Below are 19681 nucleotides of genomic sequence, written 5' to 3'. Positions count from 1 at the left end.
GGAGGGAGGAGGAGGAGAAGGGGGCGACTCTCGCAGGGGCGTGAGCTCCCCCCAAACAGTGACCAGAAGGACCCCCAGTTGGTACACTGCTTGTGTTTGTGTGTGTGAACAATACACTATAATGGATAATAACCGGGGGGGGGGGGAGTGGGGGGGGAGAAACCACCGGTCTCCCCCCCCCTTGAAATACCTCTCTATAAAAAAAAATATGAGGATACCTTTGGTTCCCCCCTCCACACACACTTTCTGAAGCCCTTTTGCTCTTCCTGCAAGGGCATTTTCATCTTGGCACCCGAACGGGGTAACTTTTTGCAGCGCTTGCTGCCTTCACGACACCGCCTGGGCGGGTCACGCGCACCCCCCCCCCCCTTGAGGGGAATCTGCACCGGAAGCGGAGGAGGGCGGGGGAACCCCGGGGCTGTTCGCTCCTTCCCCCGCTGCCGCCTCCGCCTCCTTCTTCTCCTCCGCCTCCTCCCCTTTCACGCGCGCCGGCCTGTGTCACCGGCTCTGACGACAGCATCCTCCCCCGCATCCGGTCGCCATGGCAACCCTTTGTTACCTCCAACGCTCGGGTGGTCCAGCCGGGGAGGGGGCTGGCAGGGGTGGTATATAGGCGACGCTGGGGGGGAGCCAAGGAAGGAAACTCCAGATCTCCACCCAGGAGGAAGACGGAAAGGAAGGCGAGAAGCGGGGCCGAGACAGCAGAATATAGAGAGAGATTTATATTTATTATTATATATGCACATACCAAAAGAGATCTACTTGGAAGGCGAGAAGGAAGGAAGGAGGGCTCGCTGCGTGGAAGCCGAGACAGAGGCATCCCGAGTCTCCTCCCCTCTCCGGCCTAAGCCTGTTCCCTAAAGGCAGTCGGTGGCCTCTGGGGATATTTGGCTTTCAACAAAGAGGAACAGGAACTTGGGAGAACAGTTTGCAGAGCCTTCCCTGAAAGACCGCGAGAAACTGACTGGTAAGTTTAAGTTTTGCATTGTTTGCGGTGGGTGGGTGGGTGGGTGGGATGGCTGGGTTTTTGCTATTGGTGCCCCAGAGTGGCTTTTGAGGTGGGGCCTTGGGAGAAAATTCTGGGAGCTGGAGGCACTTGGGAAAGGAAGACTTTTGAATGGCTGCGGGCAAGGATATCTGAGGTGTTCACTGCAGGTGGGGACTGGGTTTCTGTGGGGAAGTGGTGTGTAGTGGTGTGGAACAATTTGGGGCGCTTAGAAGGGGAGTGTGGGATCAGTGGCTGTATGGGAGCCAGGCTGAAGGTGTGTACATGCAAGAGTCCATCTTTTGCTCCAAAGTAATTAATCCACCATAATCGCCACACCCTTTGCTCTGTATTTATAATGACTGAACGTGGCTCAAGAGTTCCAGTTCCACATACAGAACTGTGACTCAGGATAATTTCACCTAACTAGCATTGTTTTGCTACCATGATTGCATAAAGAAATGGTTAACTCTTGAGCATGTTATTTTTGTGGCAAGGGTGGTTTGGAGACAGAGGGTTTAGAAATGAGGGACAAAGAGGTGGTTTGTACATTCCTGAGTGGTGGGGCCAAACAGATGTGTTTCTAGAGAGATCTGGAGTTCTATAGAAAAGGAATAATTGCTTATAAAGTTGGGAGTTAAAGGGGAAGAAGGGATCTCTGGAAATCAGATGAGGCTGTGTTCTCAAACACAATTCTGGAAGTAAAGCGTATATCTGAGCTGCAGAGGTGGGGGGGGGGCTGCAGGGCAGCATTTATAAGTGGCATCCAAGTGAGGTCAGTCAGGGGTGTGATTTCAACCCACACCAGAGGCAAGGGAGGCCAAAGGAGGTTGAAAGTGATAAAACAATAGAATAGATGGAGGCAGAACTTTGGGTTCAGGATTCCTAGAAAGGCAACCGGGCTGGACCTGACTAATTCCTAGACTGATGTCAAAAGGCGGGGAGGGGGGTTGAGAAGAATGCCAGGCTAAATCAGGTGAATGGCTCTTGAGAAGCAGTTACAAGGCATGTTCTCAAGATAACCTTTTATTTTGTGCTTCTAAATACATTTGTTAAAATTTTACACTTTGACCTGGTTGAATCCAAAATATTTATCCAACCTCTTCTTCTTTAGTCACTGCCCCTGCCCCTTACACATATTGGAATGACTACCCTTGAGGAGGGGCTGTGGTTCAGTGGCAGAACATCTGCTTAACATGCAGAAGGTTCCAGCCTCATTCACCAGTTAAAAGGATCAGGTAGTAGGCAAAAGACCTCCACCTGAACCCCCAAAGAGCCTTTGCCTGTCAGAGTAGACATGTCTGACTTTAACTGATCAAGGGTCGGATTCACGATAAGGCAGCTTCATGTGTGAACCCTGGATATAAACATACATATAGAAAGCCTGCACTCCTCCCCTAAAACTGCAGTTCCTGGAAATGTGGTTACAAGGTAATCGGTCTGTGTTAAGTGACCCCAAATGTGTGCCTCTACCTACCCTTGATATGCCCTCGCCTACTTTTCAAGCAAGATTGCTTCTGGCAGGGCTGCATTTCCGTACAGTGGCCACAGGAAAGGTTGTATGAGTTGGCAATTGAGTATGGAAATAAGGCAGAATGAGAAGCACAGAGTGCCTGTGGTTTAGGGTTGCCAACCTCCCAATGGGGCCTGGAGATCTCCTAGTAGTGCAACTGACCTCCAGACTAGATATCAGTTTGCCTGGAGAAAATGGCCGCTTTAGAGGGTAGACTCTATGGCACTGTAGTCGAATGAGGTTTGTCTCCTCCCCAAACCCCGCCCTCCCCAGGTTCTCCCCCCCCCCCCCCCAAATCTCCAGGAATTTTCCAACCCAGGGCTGCCAACCCTTGGTTCAAAGTACATTGGAAGGGCAAGTTATAACTGCATGCTGTGACATACCTGAGTGGGATTCTTATAATGCGGTCCTTTTAAGGAAATAAAAGCATGCTTTTGAATGCCTTGGGGCTAACCAGCAAGGCCCAGCACATGCCCCAGTGAACATAACCATTTGCCACTGAGCATAATCATTTGGTTTAAAGGCCACTGGACTCCAGTTTGCCAGTGCAATACCTACAGAATCTATTCATTCATCCCGGTGTAATCTTCTAGTGTTCCCTCGAAGCTAATTTACGCAATAGCCACATCGCAGGCTCACAACTTTAACGCCAGTAGCTCACAATGTAGAATCCTTGCTCACAAGAGTCCACAGCTTCGAGGAAGCATTGGGACTCAGTGTTTTCAGTTATATGCTGGTAGCACAATGCAGATTCCAGGACCAACCAGTACACCCCAGTTTGGACACTGCACTGGTATTTAGAAAGGGGAGGGGGTGCGGTCTCTGAGCCTCGAGGCTCGTGTTGCGTTATTATGGAGGAGTCAGCGATTTGGGGAGCAGAAGGGCAGAAGCTGCAGCTGGGTCTCGTGGAGACAGATCCTTGGGGGAGGGGCCGCTTATCGATCACAGGAAGGGGAACCTCCGGTACGCGGCCACCGCCCTCCCTGCGCACCAATCACCGCAGAGCACGAGTGACAGCCCCATTTGGAGCCCACGGCCGTGTCGGCAAAGGGGGTGGGAGGGGCAGAGCTCAGGCGCCGGGAAAGAGCCCACTGCCCCTTTAAGAGGCCGTCTGCTCCCTCCCCACCCCTCCATGTCCCCAGCGTCTCCGCCATCCCCTTTCTGCGCAGCGTTCCTGCAGCATCACCGTTTCTAGTGCCTTCCCTCCCCCCCCCCCCCCCCCCCGTCCGGGGCCAGCCACGCACAGCTCTTCGGGGGCTTCAAGAAAATGACCGAGGTAGGTTATTGGGAGATGTTTGGCTTTGCACCAATGCAGAACTTGCTGGCTGGTGGACACTCCCTCGCGTTCATCTTTTGCTCCTTCGGTTACTTTTTTGGTCGCTTCACATTGCCGTGTCCTCTCCTCGGCTTCTTAACATCACTGTTCCCTGCCGCCACCATTATCGTCAGCTCTCCCGTTTGCTCCAATGACCATTTCTAATTCCCATCCCTAGTTCACCCCATATCTGCCCCAGTTTCCTTCCCCGAAACAAGCAAATCTATGGCCAGACTAGGATTGCCAACTCCACCAGGATATTCCTGGAGATTTGGGGACAGATCCTGTAGCAGGGGCCTCTGAGGAGAGAGGAGAGGATTCACCAGGAATCTAAGGTATACCATAGAGTTTGCCCTCCGAAGCCGCTATTTTCTCCAGGGGAACTTAACTCTCTCATCTGGGGATCAGGTATGACAGCCGGAGAACTCCAGACCCCACCTGGAGGCTGGCAACCCTAGCCCAGACCCATCCATTAAAAGGATTTTCTCTTGAGCTACTGTTCAGATAGGGGGTCAAGAACTGTGGGGGGGAGTGGCTTTTTTATTCATTTTTTAAATTTTTTATTATTTTCTTTAAGAAAAGGTGGGATACAGAAGGGGGACGTAGACAATGAAACATCAATGTTACAGATTTTGGGGATAGATTCTCTCTTTAAAGGATAAACAAAAACTTTCCTAAAGTTAGCGATAATCTATTGATGATAAAAGAAATTATATCTTTAACAACTGAACAAACTTCTACACTTTTGAGTGGTTTTTGATCTCTTGGGGGCTGCCAATGGTAATCAAATACTAGCCGGTTAGGTAAAATATGTAGGGAACAGGATGTGACCGTTTAACTTGTTAAGCGTGCACCAATTCTTAAGGCTTGCCTTTCTTCTTCACAGCTGTTATGTATGCTGAACCATCCACCATGAATTTCCGGAACCACGGCTTTTTCCGCCGCTCTCCGCCCCCTTCGGTGACCAAACCGTCCCCTACTGCTGGGAATGCTTTGTCTGTCTTAGGAGGCATTGCCCAAATCTCACCCTGCCTCTACCTTTGCTCTGGCAACGCAGCATCCAACAGACATATGGTCTACTCCAGGGCTGTGACTTGTGTAGTGAATGCTACCATGGAAATCCCCAATGCCAACTGGCCAGATATTGACTACGTCAAGGTGCCCGTTCCTGACCTCCCTCACGCTCCGCTCTCCTTGTACTTTGATTCCGTGGCTGATAGGATACATCAGACAGGGAAGAAGAATGGAAGAACCCTTGTCCACTGTGTGGCAGGCGTCAGCAGGTCAGCCTCCCTTTGTATTGCCTATTTAATGAAATACCACCGGTTGAGTCTCTTGGATGCCCATGAGTGGGTGAAGAGCAGGCGACCCGTTGTGAGGCCCAATGTAGGCTTCTGGAGGCAACTGATTGAATATGAACGCAAGCTGTTTGGCAAGAACACTGTCAAGATGGTGCCCTCGCCCATTGGGCTGGTCCCAGATGTCTATGAAAAGGAGACCCGTGGGCTAGTGCCCTTGTGGAACTTAAGATAGACTGTGGGCAACTTTGGGAAGATAGTTGGGTGGTGGGCTAGCTGGACTTAGGATCAAAATGTTCCACCATGGTAGTACCTTGGTATGACCTTCCAACATGGTGGACCTTGATAAGAAATTCTGTTATGGTTAGTCTTTTTGTAAGACTGTGCAATATTAGATTACGGAAAAGGCTTGAATTACATGGACCTTCTGGTATGGCAGTCATCACCAGGAACTAAATCTTACTTATTCTGAGGAGATAGTTAACAGGAGGTATAAGGGAGTAAAGATTGCTATCTAAAGTAAGGGCCCCAAGGTCTTAATAAATTACCTCTCCCTAGTTAGAAGGTGGAAAATTAGTCTTCTGGAGATACTTCCCAGCAATGGGGGTTGGAATTATTTTTATTTTTCAGTTAACACAATACATCCCCACCTCCCTCAGGGAATGAAATTTACATCAAGGTGATGTAAACCACTGTTAACATTACTCCAAATGTTCAAGGAGTGCTCCACCCATACCAAGCCAGGCCAGGAACCTAAAGATGACAGAACATCCAGTGGCAGGGGGAAGATGGAAACAGGAGGGGAAACTAACATAAACCGTGGTTTTCACTATGTTTCAGTAGAGCTCCAGTGGCAGGGGGAAGATGGAAACAGGAAGGGAAACTAACATAAACGTAGTTTTCACTAAGCAGGCTGCAATCCCACTCATAAGTGCCATAAATACTATGTTTCAGTAGAACGGGGGGGAGAACCCAAAATACTGGAGGAAAGGAAGAATTTTAATTTTACCTCAGCATAGAGTACACACTCAAATTTGGGGAGAACAAAACAGCACCAAGGAGGGTACTGTTTAACTGGAAAAAGTTAGAGGTTCATAGGTACCTGTACTTCTGGCACAAGGACGTATTTTAATTTTACCTCAGCATAGAGTACACACTCAAAGTTGGGGAGAACAAAACTGCACCAAGGAGGGTACCGTTTTAATGGAAAAAGTTCATAGGTACCTGTACTTCTGGCACAAGGACGTATTTTAATATTAAAAACCAGCCTGTCTCATCTGTACCCCTCAAGACCAACAAATCACAAAGGGCCCTGGTGGTGTGTGGAGCGGGAAGAGGGGAGTTTTTTGAACTTCCTACAAAGAAGCACATTTCCAAAGAGAAGCGTCTACCACCGGAGGCAGCCAGAATAAAACCCCATCCAAAAGAATAGTAAAGAAGCAACACTCTTGGCAGTGGATTTAGTACCTGAAGCAGCAGCGCTGCGTTTTAAACAAAGCTGTGTGAGGGCAAATTTCAAACCAAGCGTTCTTCCACTTGAACAAGAGCTCTACAGTCATGACATGGAAAGGGAAAGATGCATTCTACAGTTGTGGATATTTCCCAAAAAAACATACTAATTGTGTGTTAACATTTCAAAATGGTGCTTACAAGCAGTCCAGGCTGCACCAAGAAATTGAAGGGAAGCAGCAGGCGCGGTTTTGAAGCTACGGAGGCTGTTCTGTTGCCTGTTTACAGGTGCAGACTCCAAAGTGCTTCAGAGAGGAGGTTGCAAAGCTCAGATTCGCAACTCAAATCCCCACTTAAGGAGGTTTGAAATGTTTTGACTGCTGGTTTTTACTGTGAAGGACGTTCAATACTAAAGAAGTTGCACATCTTCTACTAGCCGCCATCCATCAGCCACTTGTACAGAAAAACCCCAATCCACTACCGTCTTGTAAACATGGCCATTTGTAAAATTCGACACTTCCACATGGATTCCTACAGTGATATAAACAGTAGCAGTTTTAATCAATATTGTTGTCTCTGAAGAACTCAGAATGTTAACATTCTTACGACTGAAAATGTTTTCAGCTCCATTTGGCTTTCCTACCAGACATACCAGTCAAAGTTCTGGCATAGTGAAGTTGCCACCAGACTAATGTGGGGCTTTTTGCATAAGACAAGGTCATTTCTAGGCCAAATCTTTGCAAAAATAAAACTAAGGCATTTGAGAATGTGTTGATTTTTATATTTTGAGGGTGAATAGTTCCCTCCTCCCAACCACAGTATTTTTCATGAATAAACTGAAGTGTCTTAACTACATTAGCTTGAAAAACAGGCAGCTCTTACAGACGATATTTGGCAAATCGGACCTCACATATTCCCCATCCCCTTCCTCAATATTTTATTTTCACATTATGTTTCAGGAAAATTGTCAGAATATAGGAGCGTCATGTAACAAAAACACTCTTTTTTTTTCAAAATATTTACAGAAACCTATATAACTCCTTTCTAGACTATTCTAGAGGCTTCCTGGGTCAAAAGTACTAGCAGCAGCTGAAAGCTGACCCAAGGAAGGAACGTAAGTAATATAGTTTTTAGCAAAACCCTCTGGCCTGAAGCCTGTAAGTGGGAATATACAATGCTAAAACAAGATTAGTGGTGAGTTGGGAAATAAAGCCAGTTGAAAGTACCTGAGAGCAAGATTGCTGTACAGGGATTTTTCAGACTCACAAATACACACTTCCCGGAATCTGCCACCCCACCCCACCATCTGCTTCATGTCTGTTTTTCATCTCTTCAAGGCAGTGTTGTTAGTAGAGGAAGGTTTGGGGGCTGAAAACGGCTTCACAAACCACAGCAAGTTCATTTTCAATTTAAGCACAGCACCCCTAAGTTATAAGGCTCTTAAATGTCACAAAATGGCTGGTATCTGAAGGGAGGGGGATGTCACATGATAGAGAGACGGATCTTTAGGCTAGCATAAAGCAGTGGTTAATTTAACTGTCATGTAGCCATATAGAACATTTTACTCCCAAGGTACAGGTTGGGCCCATGAGGAGAATTTCAGCTCTCATTAAGGGGGCAACTGGTTGACAGGGATTAGTGCACAGTAAGTCTTCTTTCCAAGTGTTATATATACATATATAAATATTTAAACCCTTTGCCTTTCTGTATAGTTTGTATATATTAGAAGATTAAAGGGGGGGGGAAATCTATATTAATTAAAGTTAGGGTTTCTTATGGCTTCAGTTCAAAGATCTTAATAAATAATAAACATTTTTGAAACTGCCATGAGGCCTGTTTGTGTGTGAAAGAATGCTTTTCTTGTTGGCAAGAAGACAAAAAAGAGACACGAGAGGTAGAAAAATTTAATCCTGGCTAAAAAGTGTTCTCAGACAGCTATGCAGAAAAGAAGATCTAACTCAAAGGCCTTGGTGGGCCACAACCAATCCTGGGAGCATTGGGTTATGTGGACCAGGAAATCTTCTTGAACCAAAGGTAGTCCATCACACTATGCATCATAACCTGCACGTGAGAATACCACAAAATCCTTATTTTGCAGTTACAGCTTACTGATTTTTGGGCACCTTGGGAAAGTGTATTTAGACCTCAATATTTCAGTTTCCACAGCTACTGGGAAAGTTGTCTTAGTGCAGTACATTGCACTAACCCAAGGAGAGTTCCGGGCAAGTGAGGATGGGCCAAGGGAGAGGACCAGGAGAATATCAGTGGAGGCCCTTCAGCCGTGAGTCCTGCTATTACTCTGTGGTATGATCTCACACTGGAGAAGAATCTGCATGAAGAACATGAGGGTAGTGCCCAGCTGATGGAGAAGACCCAAATGGTATCATTCACACCAACATGGACATAACCTCCCTGGCCACTGCGTGTGCTCATCATAAAAGGAAACGTGCATGCACCAGACGCTCTCTTCCCTGGGACTGGAGTCTTTGTTCCGTGACATCTGGAAACTCACCCTTCTAAGCTGAACTGCAGGAAATACGAGACTTCCAGGAACCGAACAGAAGACTTTATTTAACAAATATAAAAAAGCATATTTTTAAGTCATAAAAATCTTCAAAACATAACACAACAATAAGCACCCCATTATAAAGGTGCCATCTTCCATCTGAACAGGGTCCATTCCAGAATTGGGTTCTTTCATAGATGAACCAAAATAAATCGGGAGGGGGAGGGGCCTTCAGGACACGGAAAGGAACAGGCCTTGTTGCGGAATACAGGTTGCTCCAGAGCGACACCAAGCCATAGTCTGTTGCTAAGTGAACCAGATCAACCAGTTAGCTCCTTCCACTCTCATACAAACCACATCTTGCGGTTAAGGCCAAGTTGGCCAAGTTACGGTTTGTGCTTCCCCCCTCCCGTCCCAGACTGCAAACCGGCTTCAAACTGTCGCTTGGAATCCTAGACTGAACAACAGACTGTAAACTTTGCCTCATCAGATGGAAATGCAAACCACGGTTTTATGCTAAGTGCACTTGATACCAAGTTTGCTAGATAAAGGGGAGGGGTAAGGAGGGTGAGGATAAGCCCAGCCATTTTCATGTGCCGTATCACAGTCTAGCTTTATGTCTGAAATGAAAATAACCCCCTTCCTCACTCACACTTATTGGCATCTTATTTAGGAATACTGCAGAAGACAACAACGAGAAACAATACAAATACTTAAAGAACTTATGCACACTTATACGCCTCCTCCTCTGGAATTTTCCACATGAGAACGGATGCCTTTTGCCTGACCAAAGTTTCAATCCAGGCACAGCTTTAGGCTGTATGCACTTGGGGTCTCTTGCCCCCCCTCCTCTGACATCAAATGTATTTTCAGAAGGAGAAAGATCTGTGCTCAACATAGATCATTTGTGCTTTTGGTCTCCCTGGTAAAGGAAATCAGTACTAGAAGGTGGTTAGCTTTCCCCCCTAACGGATCCAAAGGGATGGGCTAAGAATATCCAGAACCGTCCTCCTGATCAGCAGAGGACAATCCTTAGTTTAACCCTCCCCTCCTCCTCAAAGCTAGGGTCATGACCCATAACTGCTTGGATGCCCCCCCCCCACAGTCAATCGCTTTCATCGTCGGAACTGATGACCCCTCGAAGACGGGACCACTCCGTCGAAGGACGCCGGATGGGCGGCTCCTCTGGCGAACTGGGCGGCTCCTCTGGCTTGCTGTAGAGACTCCAGACATTACGACGCCTTGGGCGGCCTGTCGGGATGGAAAGGAGGGTTTTTTTTTTTTTTGGGGGGGGGGGAGAGCTGCATGAATGGACACATTTCTGTGATTTCCAAGAGAAGACAGGCTTGTGTGTGTTTTCCCTGTTGCTGGTGCAGCTGCACATACAGAACAGCAACAATGACATTTCCATGTGGCAGGTCTATAGGCAGTTTCCCTACCCCTGTTCCCCAAGAGCAGCCATTCCCCCTGCCCTGCACCCCTGGGACTTTTTCGGTTTAAAAAACAAACAAGCCCCAATTGAGTATCATTATAATATTATTATTACATGTGTAACAGGTTTTTTTCAAATCCCCAGCTTTCATTCTTTAAACAAGTCTCTAGCTCCTTTCCTTTCCCCTTATATCTCTTCAATGAAAGTGGCCAAAGACTTGTATGCTGATACAATGTTACACGACTGCTGATTTTTTAAAAAAAAGCCCACCAGAAGTGGGGGAAAGAAATGGCATCTGCCGGTGAGGAAAAACGGCTGCCACGTGGGCAGGAAAATCCAAATTTTTATGCCCAGCATGGCAGCCATTCAGCCTTTACTGTGAATTTCCTCAAGTATTCACTGTAAAGCAGGTTTAAGAAAGAAAACCCAGGAGGTGCACAAATATACTATAGTGCAGAGAGAAAGCAGGGGGGGAAAGCTCTGCTTCCCAGCAGGGTTGAACCTGGGGCAGATAATCTGTGTAGAAATGGACTAGGGTCTCTCTGAACAAAGCCCACTTATTTTTAATCCATTCACAAGATCTGAAGTTCAACAGTGTATAGACAGGAACTCTTGGTCTGGGGCAATGGGTACTCTGTCTTCTTGGTGCTGGGGGGGAGCAACAGTGGGAGGGCTTCTAATGTCCTGGCCCCACTGCTGGACCTCCTGATGGCACCTGGTATTTTTGGCCACTGTGACAGAGTGTTGGACTGAATGGGCCACTGGCCTGACCCAGCATTGGCTTATGTTCTTATGTCAACAGACCTTCAACACAAATCGACTCTTGGCCTTCCCCAGTTCCTCTGACCTAGGCCACACCCACTCCCTCCCCGATTTGTTCCACTGCCCCTTACACCATTATTACTCCCACCCCAGACCACACGCTTTAAAAAGGTGGCAGAGTCACTCTCTGCATATTCCATTTCTTTGGAAGCTTTAATCAGCATGCAAAAATGTAGATCTGAGGAATCTCTCTTTGGTATGTTTAAATGATTCATGTAAAAGGCAGACTGCATCACTTTGGACTCGGAAAGGAGACGTACATCAGACCTCACAGTAAAATGTGAAGGGGAAAAAAACCTTTTGGAGGATAGTTAAAAAATTTAATGCCTTCCTATGTCGTTGAGTGTGAGAAAAGTGGTGTAGTGGTTAAGTGTGCAGACTCTAATCTGGGAGAACCGGGTTTGATTCCCCACTTCTCCTCTTGCACTTGAGTGGTTAGGTGTGCGGACTCTAATCTGGGAGAACCGGGTTTGATTCCCCACTCCTCCACTTGCACCTGCTGATGTGACCTTGGGTCAGTCACAAGCTCTGGCACAGCTGTCCTTGAAAAAGAGCAGTTTGTGTCAGAGTTCTCTCAGCCCCACCCACCTCACAGGGTGTCTGTTGTGGGGAGGGGAAGGGAGAGGAGTTTGTAAGCCACTCTGAGACACCTTTGGGTAATGAAGGGCGGGGTATAAATCCAATCTCTTCTTCTTCTTCTTCTATCATGAACTATTTCTTTTCAATTTTCTCCCTCAGAATGTCCAATTTCCCCGTACCTGCCCACAAACAACTTTTTCGGCTACCCATATCCCTGGCCCCTCATGTCAGCCACACCCCTTCTTTTTGGCTCCTCCCACCACACACACGCACCTACCTTCTGTAGCGATAATGTTGCTTAGATCAAGGGAAGCCACCTCAGCAGCTTCTTCCAGCTTTTTCTTCAGGGCCTTGCACTTGGCTAGAGTGGGCGTCCCTGTGGAAAGTTGAGGGAAAGTAAGTGAACAAAAAATTCCCGAGAACCCAAATCCGGAAACCCAGAAATACCCACAAAAATCAAAGAAAGTTGCTTCCCCCCTCCCGAAACTCTGGCCTTTAACAGCTTTGTGACAGGCGCAAAGTCAACAGGGGACGCTTCCCACCCTGCAAATGGGCAAGGTCAGCAACTGTCCAACAATGCGCTTTCTCTGCTGTGTCCCCCACCTAGTGGAACAGCTTACCTGAGAAAGCCAGGAGAAAGCCCACACTTATGCCATCCTGCCAGCTCTGTAAAACAGAATTGCTCAGGAGGGCTTTTGAATAAAGGTAATAGGACTATCCTGTAACCGAATGGTTCCGGAAGGCACCTGACCCAGGGACTGCAGAGCGGACTACATACTATGGATAGCTTATATCAGTGGTGGCGAACCTATGGCACGGGTGCCAGAGGTGGCACTCAGAGCCCTCTCTGCGGTCACGCGTGCCATTGCCCCAGCCAGGCCCAGACCATCATTAAAATGTCGAATTCTCTGCCAAATAATTTTAAGTAAATGAAAGCATTTGGGGTTGCTTTCCTTACTTTGTTTGGATCATCTTAAGTTAATGTATGAGTTGTTTTTTCTAAAGTAAAACCTCCGTATTCAGGTTAAATTGCCGTGTTGGCACTTTGCGATAAATACGTGGGTTTTGGGTCGCAGTTTGGGCACTCGGTCCCTAAAAGGTTCGCCATCACTGGCTTATATGGTTCTGCATTTGTTGCTCTGCTGTGGCTGTGTTTTCCGTTGATGCAACATCGTTTCCTGTATTATAGCCGCACTCTATATAGCATGCCTCATATACTGTGTTATTCAGAGTTCTGTGACCCTAAGTCCTAGCATGTTGCTTCCTAGATGCCGTATCACATTGACTGTTATCCACTTACACTGTGGAACAGTGTTCCCTCTAAGCTGAGTTAGTGTGAGCTAGCTCACAGTTTTTTAGCCTCTGGTTCACACATTTTTGTCCCAGCTCAGGAAGGATGGGGCTCCAGAGCAAACTAATTGATGCAGTAGCCACATCACCCGCTCACAACTTGAATGCCAGCAGCTCACAAAATAGGATTTCTGCTCACCAGATTCCGCAGCTTAGAGGGAACACTGCTGTGGAATCTACTTGAGTCTCTGTGAGAAAGGTGGACTATGAAGACAGCAAATGAATAAGCTATGGGGAAAAGGGGCCTCTGTGGGCTTTTTGTATGGGGTGGGAAGAACGAGGCAAGCGTCAATCTCTTACGGGCCGGGAAGCAGGGGCTTGAACACACGCAAGAAACATCTGGTGAGACCTTCTGAACAGGGAGTAGTAAGCAAGCACGCAAGTCTTTCCGCACAACTCTTTGCTCATCCCCATGTGAGGCTGCCTCCCACGGAGTGTGACCATCGGCCTGCCTAGCTCAGGGTTGTCTCCTTCGGCTGCTAAGGGCTCCTCGCGGTCTCTAGCAGAGGGAGATCTTTCCCAGCTCCTGATGCCGGAGACCCTTTAAGGGGAGCTGCCAGGGAGGGAGACTGAGGCCAACCAGGTGTTCTACAACGACATCTTCTGCAAAATGAGCAAAAGTTAGCTTGACTTGAATCATTCACACAGTTTGGCTGCAGAGTTCACCTTTCTGGTGGTCGAAATATGGATTACCTTTGGACAGAACCTTGGCCGAATGGGTGGGCGGGGGGCGGGCAGCGTAAACCCACTGCAGCCGACTGTGTTTCCTTTTCCTTAGACAAGGAACAGGAAGGAAATGCCTTCCGTGACGGGTACCTTCTCACAAAACCAAAACAAAACGAGACGTCATGGGCAAGGCAGCAGTAAAGAACCAAAACCATGACCGAACAGAAGAAACAATAAATTATAAACAGTTGTTAAATGTATATTGTGTCACAGTGATGATTAGAAGGACAGGTGTATTAAGGCAAAAGGTCCTCTTAAAAACATAGAGTCAAAGGAAACAGTCCTCTTAAAAGATGTAAAAACGTCTGTGAAAGTACATAAATCCACAGTAAATCTGAAGCCCTCTTGTGAGGAGTTCAGGGAAGCAGACAGTCCTCTTATTGAAAGGCAGCAAATCATCAGGCGACAGGAACCTGCTTCGAAGGGAGATCTTTCTCAAGAACTAGTGCACCTTTTCCGGCAAACATTAGACTGCTTGGGCGTTTGTCACCTTGCAGCATTTAGAGATTATGGAGACGTTCTGAGTGAGGTCCCTGCCGTTGTATGTTCTATTATGGCAACTGGACTTGAGAAAGATCTCGCCTGGAAAGAGGTTCCTGTCGCCCGATGACTTACTGCCTTTCAATAAGAGGACCGTCTGCTTCCTTGAACTCCTCACAGGAGGGTTTCAGATTTACTGTGGATTTGGTTACTTTCACAGACGTTTTTACATCTTTTAAGAGGACTGTTTCCTTTGACTCTATGGCTTTAAGAGGACGTTTCCCCTTGATATTGTCAGCTAGCTGCCATATCTGTGTTGTCTACCCTTCCCTCTTCCCGCTTTGCTTGCAGCTCAGCAGCTTGCTGTAAACATGCCAGGGAGCCGTGGGAACTAGACGCCGTTATCAGTCTGGCCTTGTGCATTAGGGAGGGCTTGGGATCCACCTTTGGTGTGAATTTTTCTGCTCTCAGGAAACCATGGGACTCTCTCGCTCATTATGTAATCTCCCGCACGCTTGAAGTTCATTTGCTTAGCTAATGGCCTTGCCCAGCTATATGTATTGGGATGTTCCCGCCTTCTAGTTATTCCTAACAATAATCCTGTGGACATGGTACCAGTCTTGTGCACTAATAAACATAACGCTTCAGGAGAAACGTGTGTGAAGAATTACTTGCTGTGGAACCTGACAGATATACTTGTGCTTCTAATAATCACTGTGACACCTTATACATTTAACAATTGTTTATAATTTATTGTCTTTTTTCTGTTCAGTCATGGTTTTGGTTATCAGGTTCTCACAAAGCAGGTTCTGGAAAAGACCCTTTGGTGTAGTGGTTAGGAGCATGGACTCTAATCTGGGAGAACCAAGTTTGATTCCCCACTCCTCCACATGGATTCATTCCCCCTTCCCCTACAGCTGGGTGACCTTGGGTCAGTCACAAGTTCTCTCAGAGCTCCCTCAGCCCCACCTACCTCGCAGGGCATCTGTTGTGGGGACAGGAAGGGAAAGGAGATTGTAAGCTGCTCTGAGACTCCGAGTGAAGGACGGGGTATACATCCAATCTCTTCTTCTCCTTGCTCTGCCTGAGCCTTCAGAGAGCTGCTGCCAGTCAGAACAACACGGCCCCCTGGCCTGAGCCCTACAAGGCAGCTTCATGTACTCCCTTTGGGTCCTATGCCTCTTATGCCCCCCCCTCTCCCTGGAGGGAAAAAACTCCCCCTCCAGGACACCATCTGAGGCGCTGTCCAGTTTGTCTGCCATTCACTTACCCTTCAGACCCAGGTTTTCCAGCTCCTGCTTCAACACCTCCAACTGTGCCTTGCGCGAACGGCAACCCATCAGCAGTTTCTTGTAATTCCGGCGCACGCCGCACTCCCGGATGTAGCGCTTCAGGCGCTGGACCGAAGGGTGATCCTCGCCCTTTGCGGAACGGTGCTCTTTGTCCTGCAATGGGTTGGGGATGGGAGATGATGAAAACCAGAGAACTTTTCAGCCTGGTAGATGGCTGGAACACGAGTGACTGCAGATGGGAGAACCCAATACTTGAATGCTTCCAACGACACCCAATACTCCCTATAAAACCAATATGCCTGGAAAGAGGGAGCTTACCTAGAACCTCCTTACTGGCATGCACGTTCTGTAGACGTACAGAATATCTTAATGTCACGGGGAGCATTCAAATGTTCGGTTCCCCACTTGGAGCCCAGCCCGGTGCAGATCCATCACGTGGAGGAGGGACAGGGACTCCGGATGGGAGCAGGAAATGACCTCTGGATAGCACCCTGCTCAGACCCACCTTACCTTCCCTTGATGCGGCTTCTTGGAAGATCTAGGACTGTCTTCATCTCCCGAGCTACTGCACTCGTCCTCCTTATCTGATTCGCTCCTCATTTCTCCCTTGCTGTTACTTCGGCCTTTGGGCTTCTGTGTTTGTTTCTCCTGCCGGCTTCTGCTTTTCGCCTCCCCTGCAGATTCGCTGCCGGATTCTTCCAAATCACCCTCCGATTCCACTTCGTTGACACTTTCTTGCCGGGACTTCTCCGCTCCTTTCTTTTTCGGTTCGTCTTCTGCCTCGCTGGATCCGCTCCCAGACACCTCCTCGCTCACCCTCCTCCCTGTTGACATCCTCTTTTGTCTCGGAGTCACACCTGCAGTTTCTTCAGAGCCGCTTTCTGAGTCGCCTCTGCTAAGGGCCGTCTTCCCAGGCTGCTTTCTGCCTCTCCCCCTCTGCCCTGCCTCCCTCTGGGACTCGTTTTCACTACTGCTGGAGTCACGCGTTACCTTCTTTTTTAGTTCCGAGCCCTTCTCTTCTTCCGTCTCGCTTCCCGATTCTTTTCTGCTCACGCTTCTCTTGGGCTTGTGCCCTCCCTGCTGCTTTATGGGATTCCTGCGTTTCTGGTTTCCCTCCGTCTCCTTTCTGCTCATCCCCCTCCCCTGTGCCTTTTTCATCCCTTGGTTTTTTACCTTCTTCTTAAGCACTTCTCTTTCTTCCGAATCACTGTCGGTCTCCAGTTTCTCTGCCCTCGCCCTCTGGGATTTGGTCTTGTGTACATCTTTCTTCATCTGGCCTTCACACCTGTCCTCTGGATCGCTCTCAGACTCCTCCACGCTCGCATCTTTCTTTTGGTGTTTATAACCAGCCACTTTGCTCTGTGTCTTTGGCTTCTCCCCTGAAGCACAGTCAGACTCATCCTCACTCTGGCTCTGCCCTCGAACCTTACGGCTTCTGGATCCTCCCAGGATCTTGGTCTTATGGCCCTCACCTCCTCCCTTCTCCTTTCCACTATCACTCCGACCGGTTCTCTTCTTTCCACGTGTCTCAGACAGATCGCTTTCGTCTTCTGACTCAGTCTCTCTTTTCCCCCTTTGCTTATCTTCTTTTCTCCACTCCCCCTTCCCCACCCTGTCAGGGCCTTTCGCCTTTCTGCCCATCCCTTTCCTCTTCTGGAGCCTGTACTCTTTAAGGTCATCCTCAGAATTATTCTCTGACTCTTCAGTTTGGTGCTTTGTTGGTTTCCTGGCTTTGCTGACCTCTTCTTCAGCATCGCTCCCCTGCCCTCCCTGGCTCTCCTCTCTCTCACTCCCTGGCCTTTCCCCCTTCCCTCTGCCTCGCTGCCCCTTGCTGGGTGGCCTCCCCAGCGTCTCTCTTTCAGTCTTCCGGGAGGGGGGTGTAGTGTTGTTCTTCACACTCTCCTCCTCGCTCCCAGATGCCTCAGCATGACCTTCTGCTCCAGAGTCTCCGTGGTCAGAGGAGCTCAAGGATTTCCCAGCACCCTTTGGGCCTCGACAGACTCGTGCCTTCTTGGAATCAATCCCAGAATCCTCTTCATCAGAACTGAGTTCTAAAAGAGAAACACCAAGAATAAGAAACAGGAGAGGCTTTGGAATTTAGGACCTCGTCTTGGAATTCGGTGGCAAGTAACTACTGTCCCAAGTTAAGTATTTATTTTTCAAATTTATATTCCACCCTCCCCACACATGGGCTCAGGGTTTTGGGCCACACAACACAGTAAATAATCAGTCAAAACATTAAAACAAGCATTTAAAAACAGGCCACATCAATACTGGTGCCACTGGACTCTAGAACTCATTTGAAGAGACTTAACTATTAAAGCAGAGAGATAAAAGATTAGCCTCGGGAAAACACAGAACTGGCATGAAATGCAAACAGACTATAAATACATCCTGGCAGTGTGGAGAGACATGCCTACGTGTATGGAGTGAGAAGGGGTTGCAGTGGCCACCACTCCCCCAGATTCAAAAGCAACAGGCAGTTTTAGTACAGGCAGTTTTAGTACAGTTTTAGTACAGAGCCAGTTTGGTGTAGTGGTTAAGTGTGCGGACTCTAATCTGGGAGAACCGGGTTCGATTCCCCCACTCCTCCACTTGCACCTGCTGATGTGACCTTGGGTCAGCCGCAAGCTCTGGCACAGCTGTCCTTGAAAAAGAGCAGTTTGTGTCAGAGCTCTCTCAGCCCCACCCACCTCACAGGGTGTCTGTTGTGGGGAGGGGGAGGGAGAGGAGTTTGTAAGCCGCTCTGAGACTCCGAGTGAAGGGCGGGGTATAAATCCAATCTCTTCTTCTTCTCTTCTACTGAGGCCTGGTAGAATACAAGAAAAAGTTGTCTCCGGGCATATCATACTGGCTAGTGCCAGAGTGCATCAGCTCCAGCGTGTAGCCTCGGTAGTGGTGGTCCATCGAGCAGAATAGCACTGTGAAAGCTGTGCACATGGCCGATTCCCGCTTCCCACGTTCATCTTCACTGCTGCTCCCGAGCCGAGGAAGGCTTGGCAGTGGCAGCCTAAGACTGGCATTATACCCCTTCAGAAGGCAGACAGGGAGGGAACCTGCGTGCTTGAAAGCCTCCTCCGCGTACAAAGCACCCTGCACACAGAATGCGAGCACCCCATGGAAAACATGGGGCCGTCTCCCTTGTGCCCTGAAATATTAGCATTCCGGGGCAGGAGTTCCTGATGTAGGAGAGCATTTAATTATAGTTATATGGTTCCCTAGGGGGGCAGAATTTGTCTGGTCTTTTGTGAGGAGTCCAAACGAGTCCTTATTCAACTGTTTACTTATAGCCAGTGTTCCCTCTGAGCTGAGTTAGTGTGAGCTAGCTCACAGCTTTTTAGCCTCCAACTCACACATTTTTTGTCTCAGCTCAAGAAGGATGGCTCCAGAGCAAACTAATTGATGCGGTGGCCAAATTGCTCGCTCACAACGAGGAATTTTCGCTCACGAGACTCCACAGCTTAGAGGAAGCACTGCTTATAGCAAAGGCTCTCCCTACCTGATAAATACACCATTAGCTCTATTAATCTCCAAGCTTTTTGTTGCTTACTGATGAATAAAGCAAACGACACAAAGAAAGTACATATGAGAAACAACAAAGCGGAGAGAGCCAGGTAGGGTTGCCAAGTCCATCTTCCAGCGGGGGACTTTGGGGGCGTTCCTGGAGGGGGCGTGGCATCCCGATGGGATGATGTCACGTTGGGGACATCCACCCCCCACCCACCCGCGCGCCGGATCTCCAGAAACGGCTGTTCCCTGCACTTAAAGGAGCCGGCGTTTCCCTTTTAAATGCAGGAACCGGCGTTTCCCCTTTAAGAGCAGCCGCATTTCCCCTTTAAGAGCACGAAGCTGGCATTTCCCTGCAAGCTTGCGGAGATCGGGCTTGGGAGGAAACACGGGTTCCACACACTTAAAGGGAGAGAGATGGGTGGCT

At 48.3% G+C, this 19681-nt stretch overlaps 2 protein-coding genes and 1 long non-coding RNA gene across 4 annotated transcripts in view; 1 reads left to right on the top strand and 2 right to left on the bottom strand.

Annotated features, from left to right (window-relative positions):
• Nucleotides 1-798: 798 nt before the first annotated feature.
• Nucleotides 799-5387, top strand: LOC107117427 (dual specificity protein phosphatase 14-like). 2 transcript variants are annotated; one of them, XM_015419540.1, is made up of 2 exons: nt 799-967; nt 4700-5387. In XM_015419540.1, exon 2 carries the CDS (start codon nt 4705-4707, stop codon nt 5344-5346), a length of 642 nt encoding a protein of 213 aa, XP_015275026.1. In that variant the 5' UTR covers nt 799-967; nt 4700-4704; the 3' UTR covers nt 5347-5387. The 2 variants fall into 2 exon arrangements, with proteins under 2 accessions (XP_015275026.1, XP_015275027.1); XM_015419541.1 differs by lacking the exon at nt 799-967 and adding an exon at nt 3717-3774.
• An 18-nt stretch (nt 5388-5405) lies between these two features.
• LOC107117428 lies at nt 5406-7551 on the bottom strand. Its single transcript, XR_001482737.1, has 3 exons — nt 6336-7551; nt 6072-6213; nt 5406-5956 (listed from the first exon to the last, which is right to left on the bottom strand). It is a non-coding gene; the product is annotated as an uncharacterized LOC107117428 (long non-coding RNA).
• Nucleotides 7552-10120: 2569 nt separating this feature from the next.
• HIRIP3 (HIRA interacting protein 3) overlaps nt 10121-19681 on the bottom strand; it is a 15902-nt gene continuing 6341 nt past the window's right edge. The window contains exons 4-7 of the mRNA XM_015419545.1: nt 16258-17798; nt 15726-15900; nt 12177-12275; nt 10121-10317 (exon numbers count right to left, since the gene is read on the bottom strand). Of these exons, the coding sequence (XP_015275031.1) occupies nt 10172-10317; nt 12177-12275; nt 15726-15900; nt 16258-17798 (1961 nt within the window). The 3' untranslated portion in view covers nt 10121-10171. The remainder of the gene's footprint in view (nt 10318-12176; nt 12276-15725; nt 15901-16257; nt 17799-19681) is intronic.

This window comes from Gekko japonicus, unplaced genomic scaffold (genome assembly GCF_001447785.1).
Source record: "Gekko japonicus isolate JY-2015 unplaced genomic scaffold, Gekko_japonicus_V1.1 scaffold923, whole genome shotgun sequence".
Lineage (NCBI taxonomy): Eukaryota > Metazoa > Chordata > Lepidosauria > Squamata > Gekkonidae > Gekko > Gekko japonicus.
This window is presented reverse-complemented; position numbering and strand designations above follow the sequence as displayed.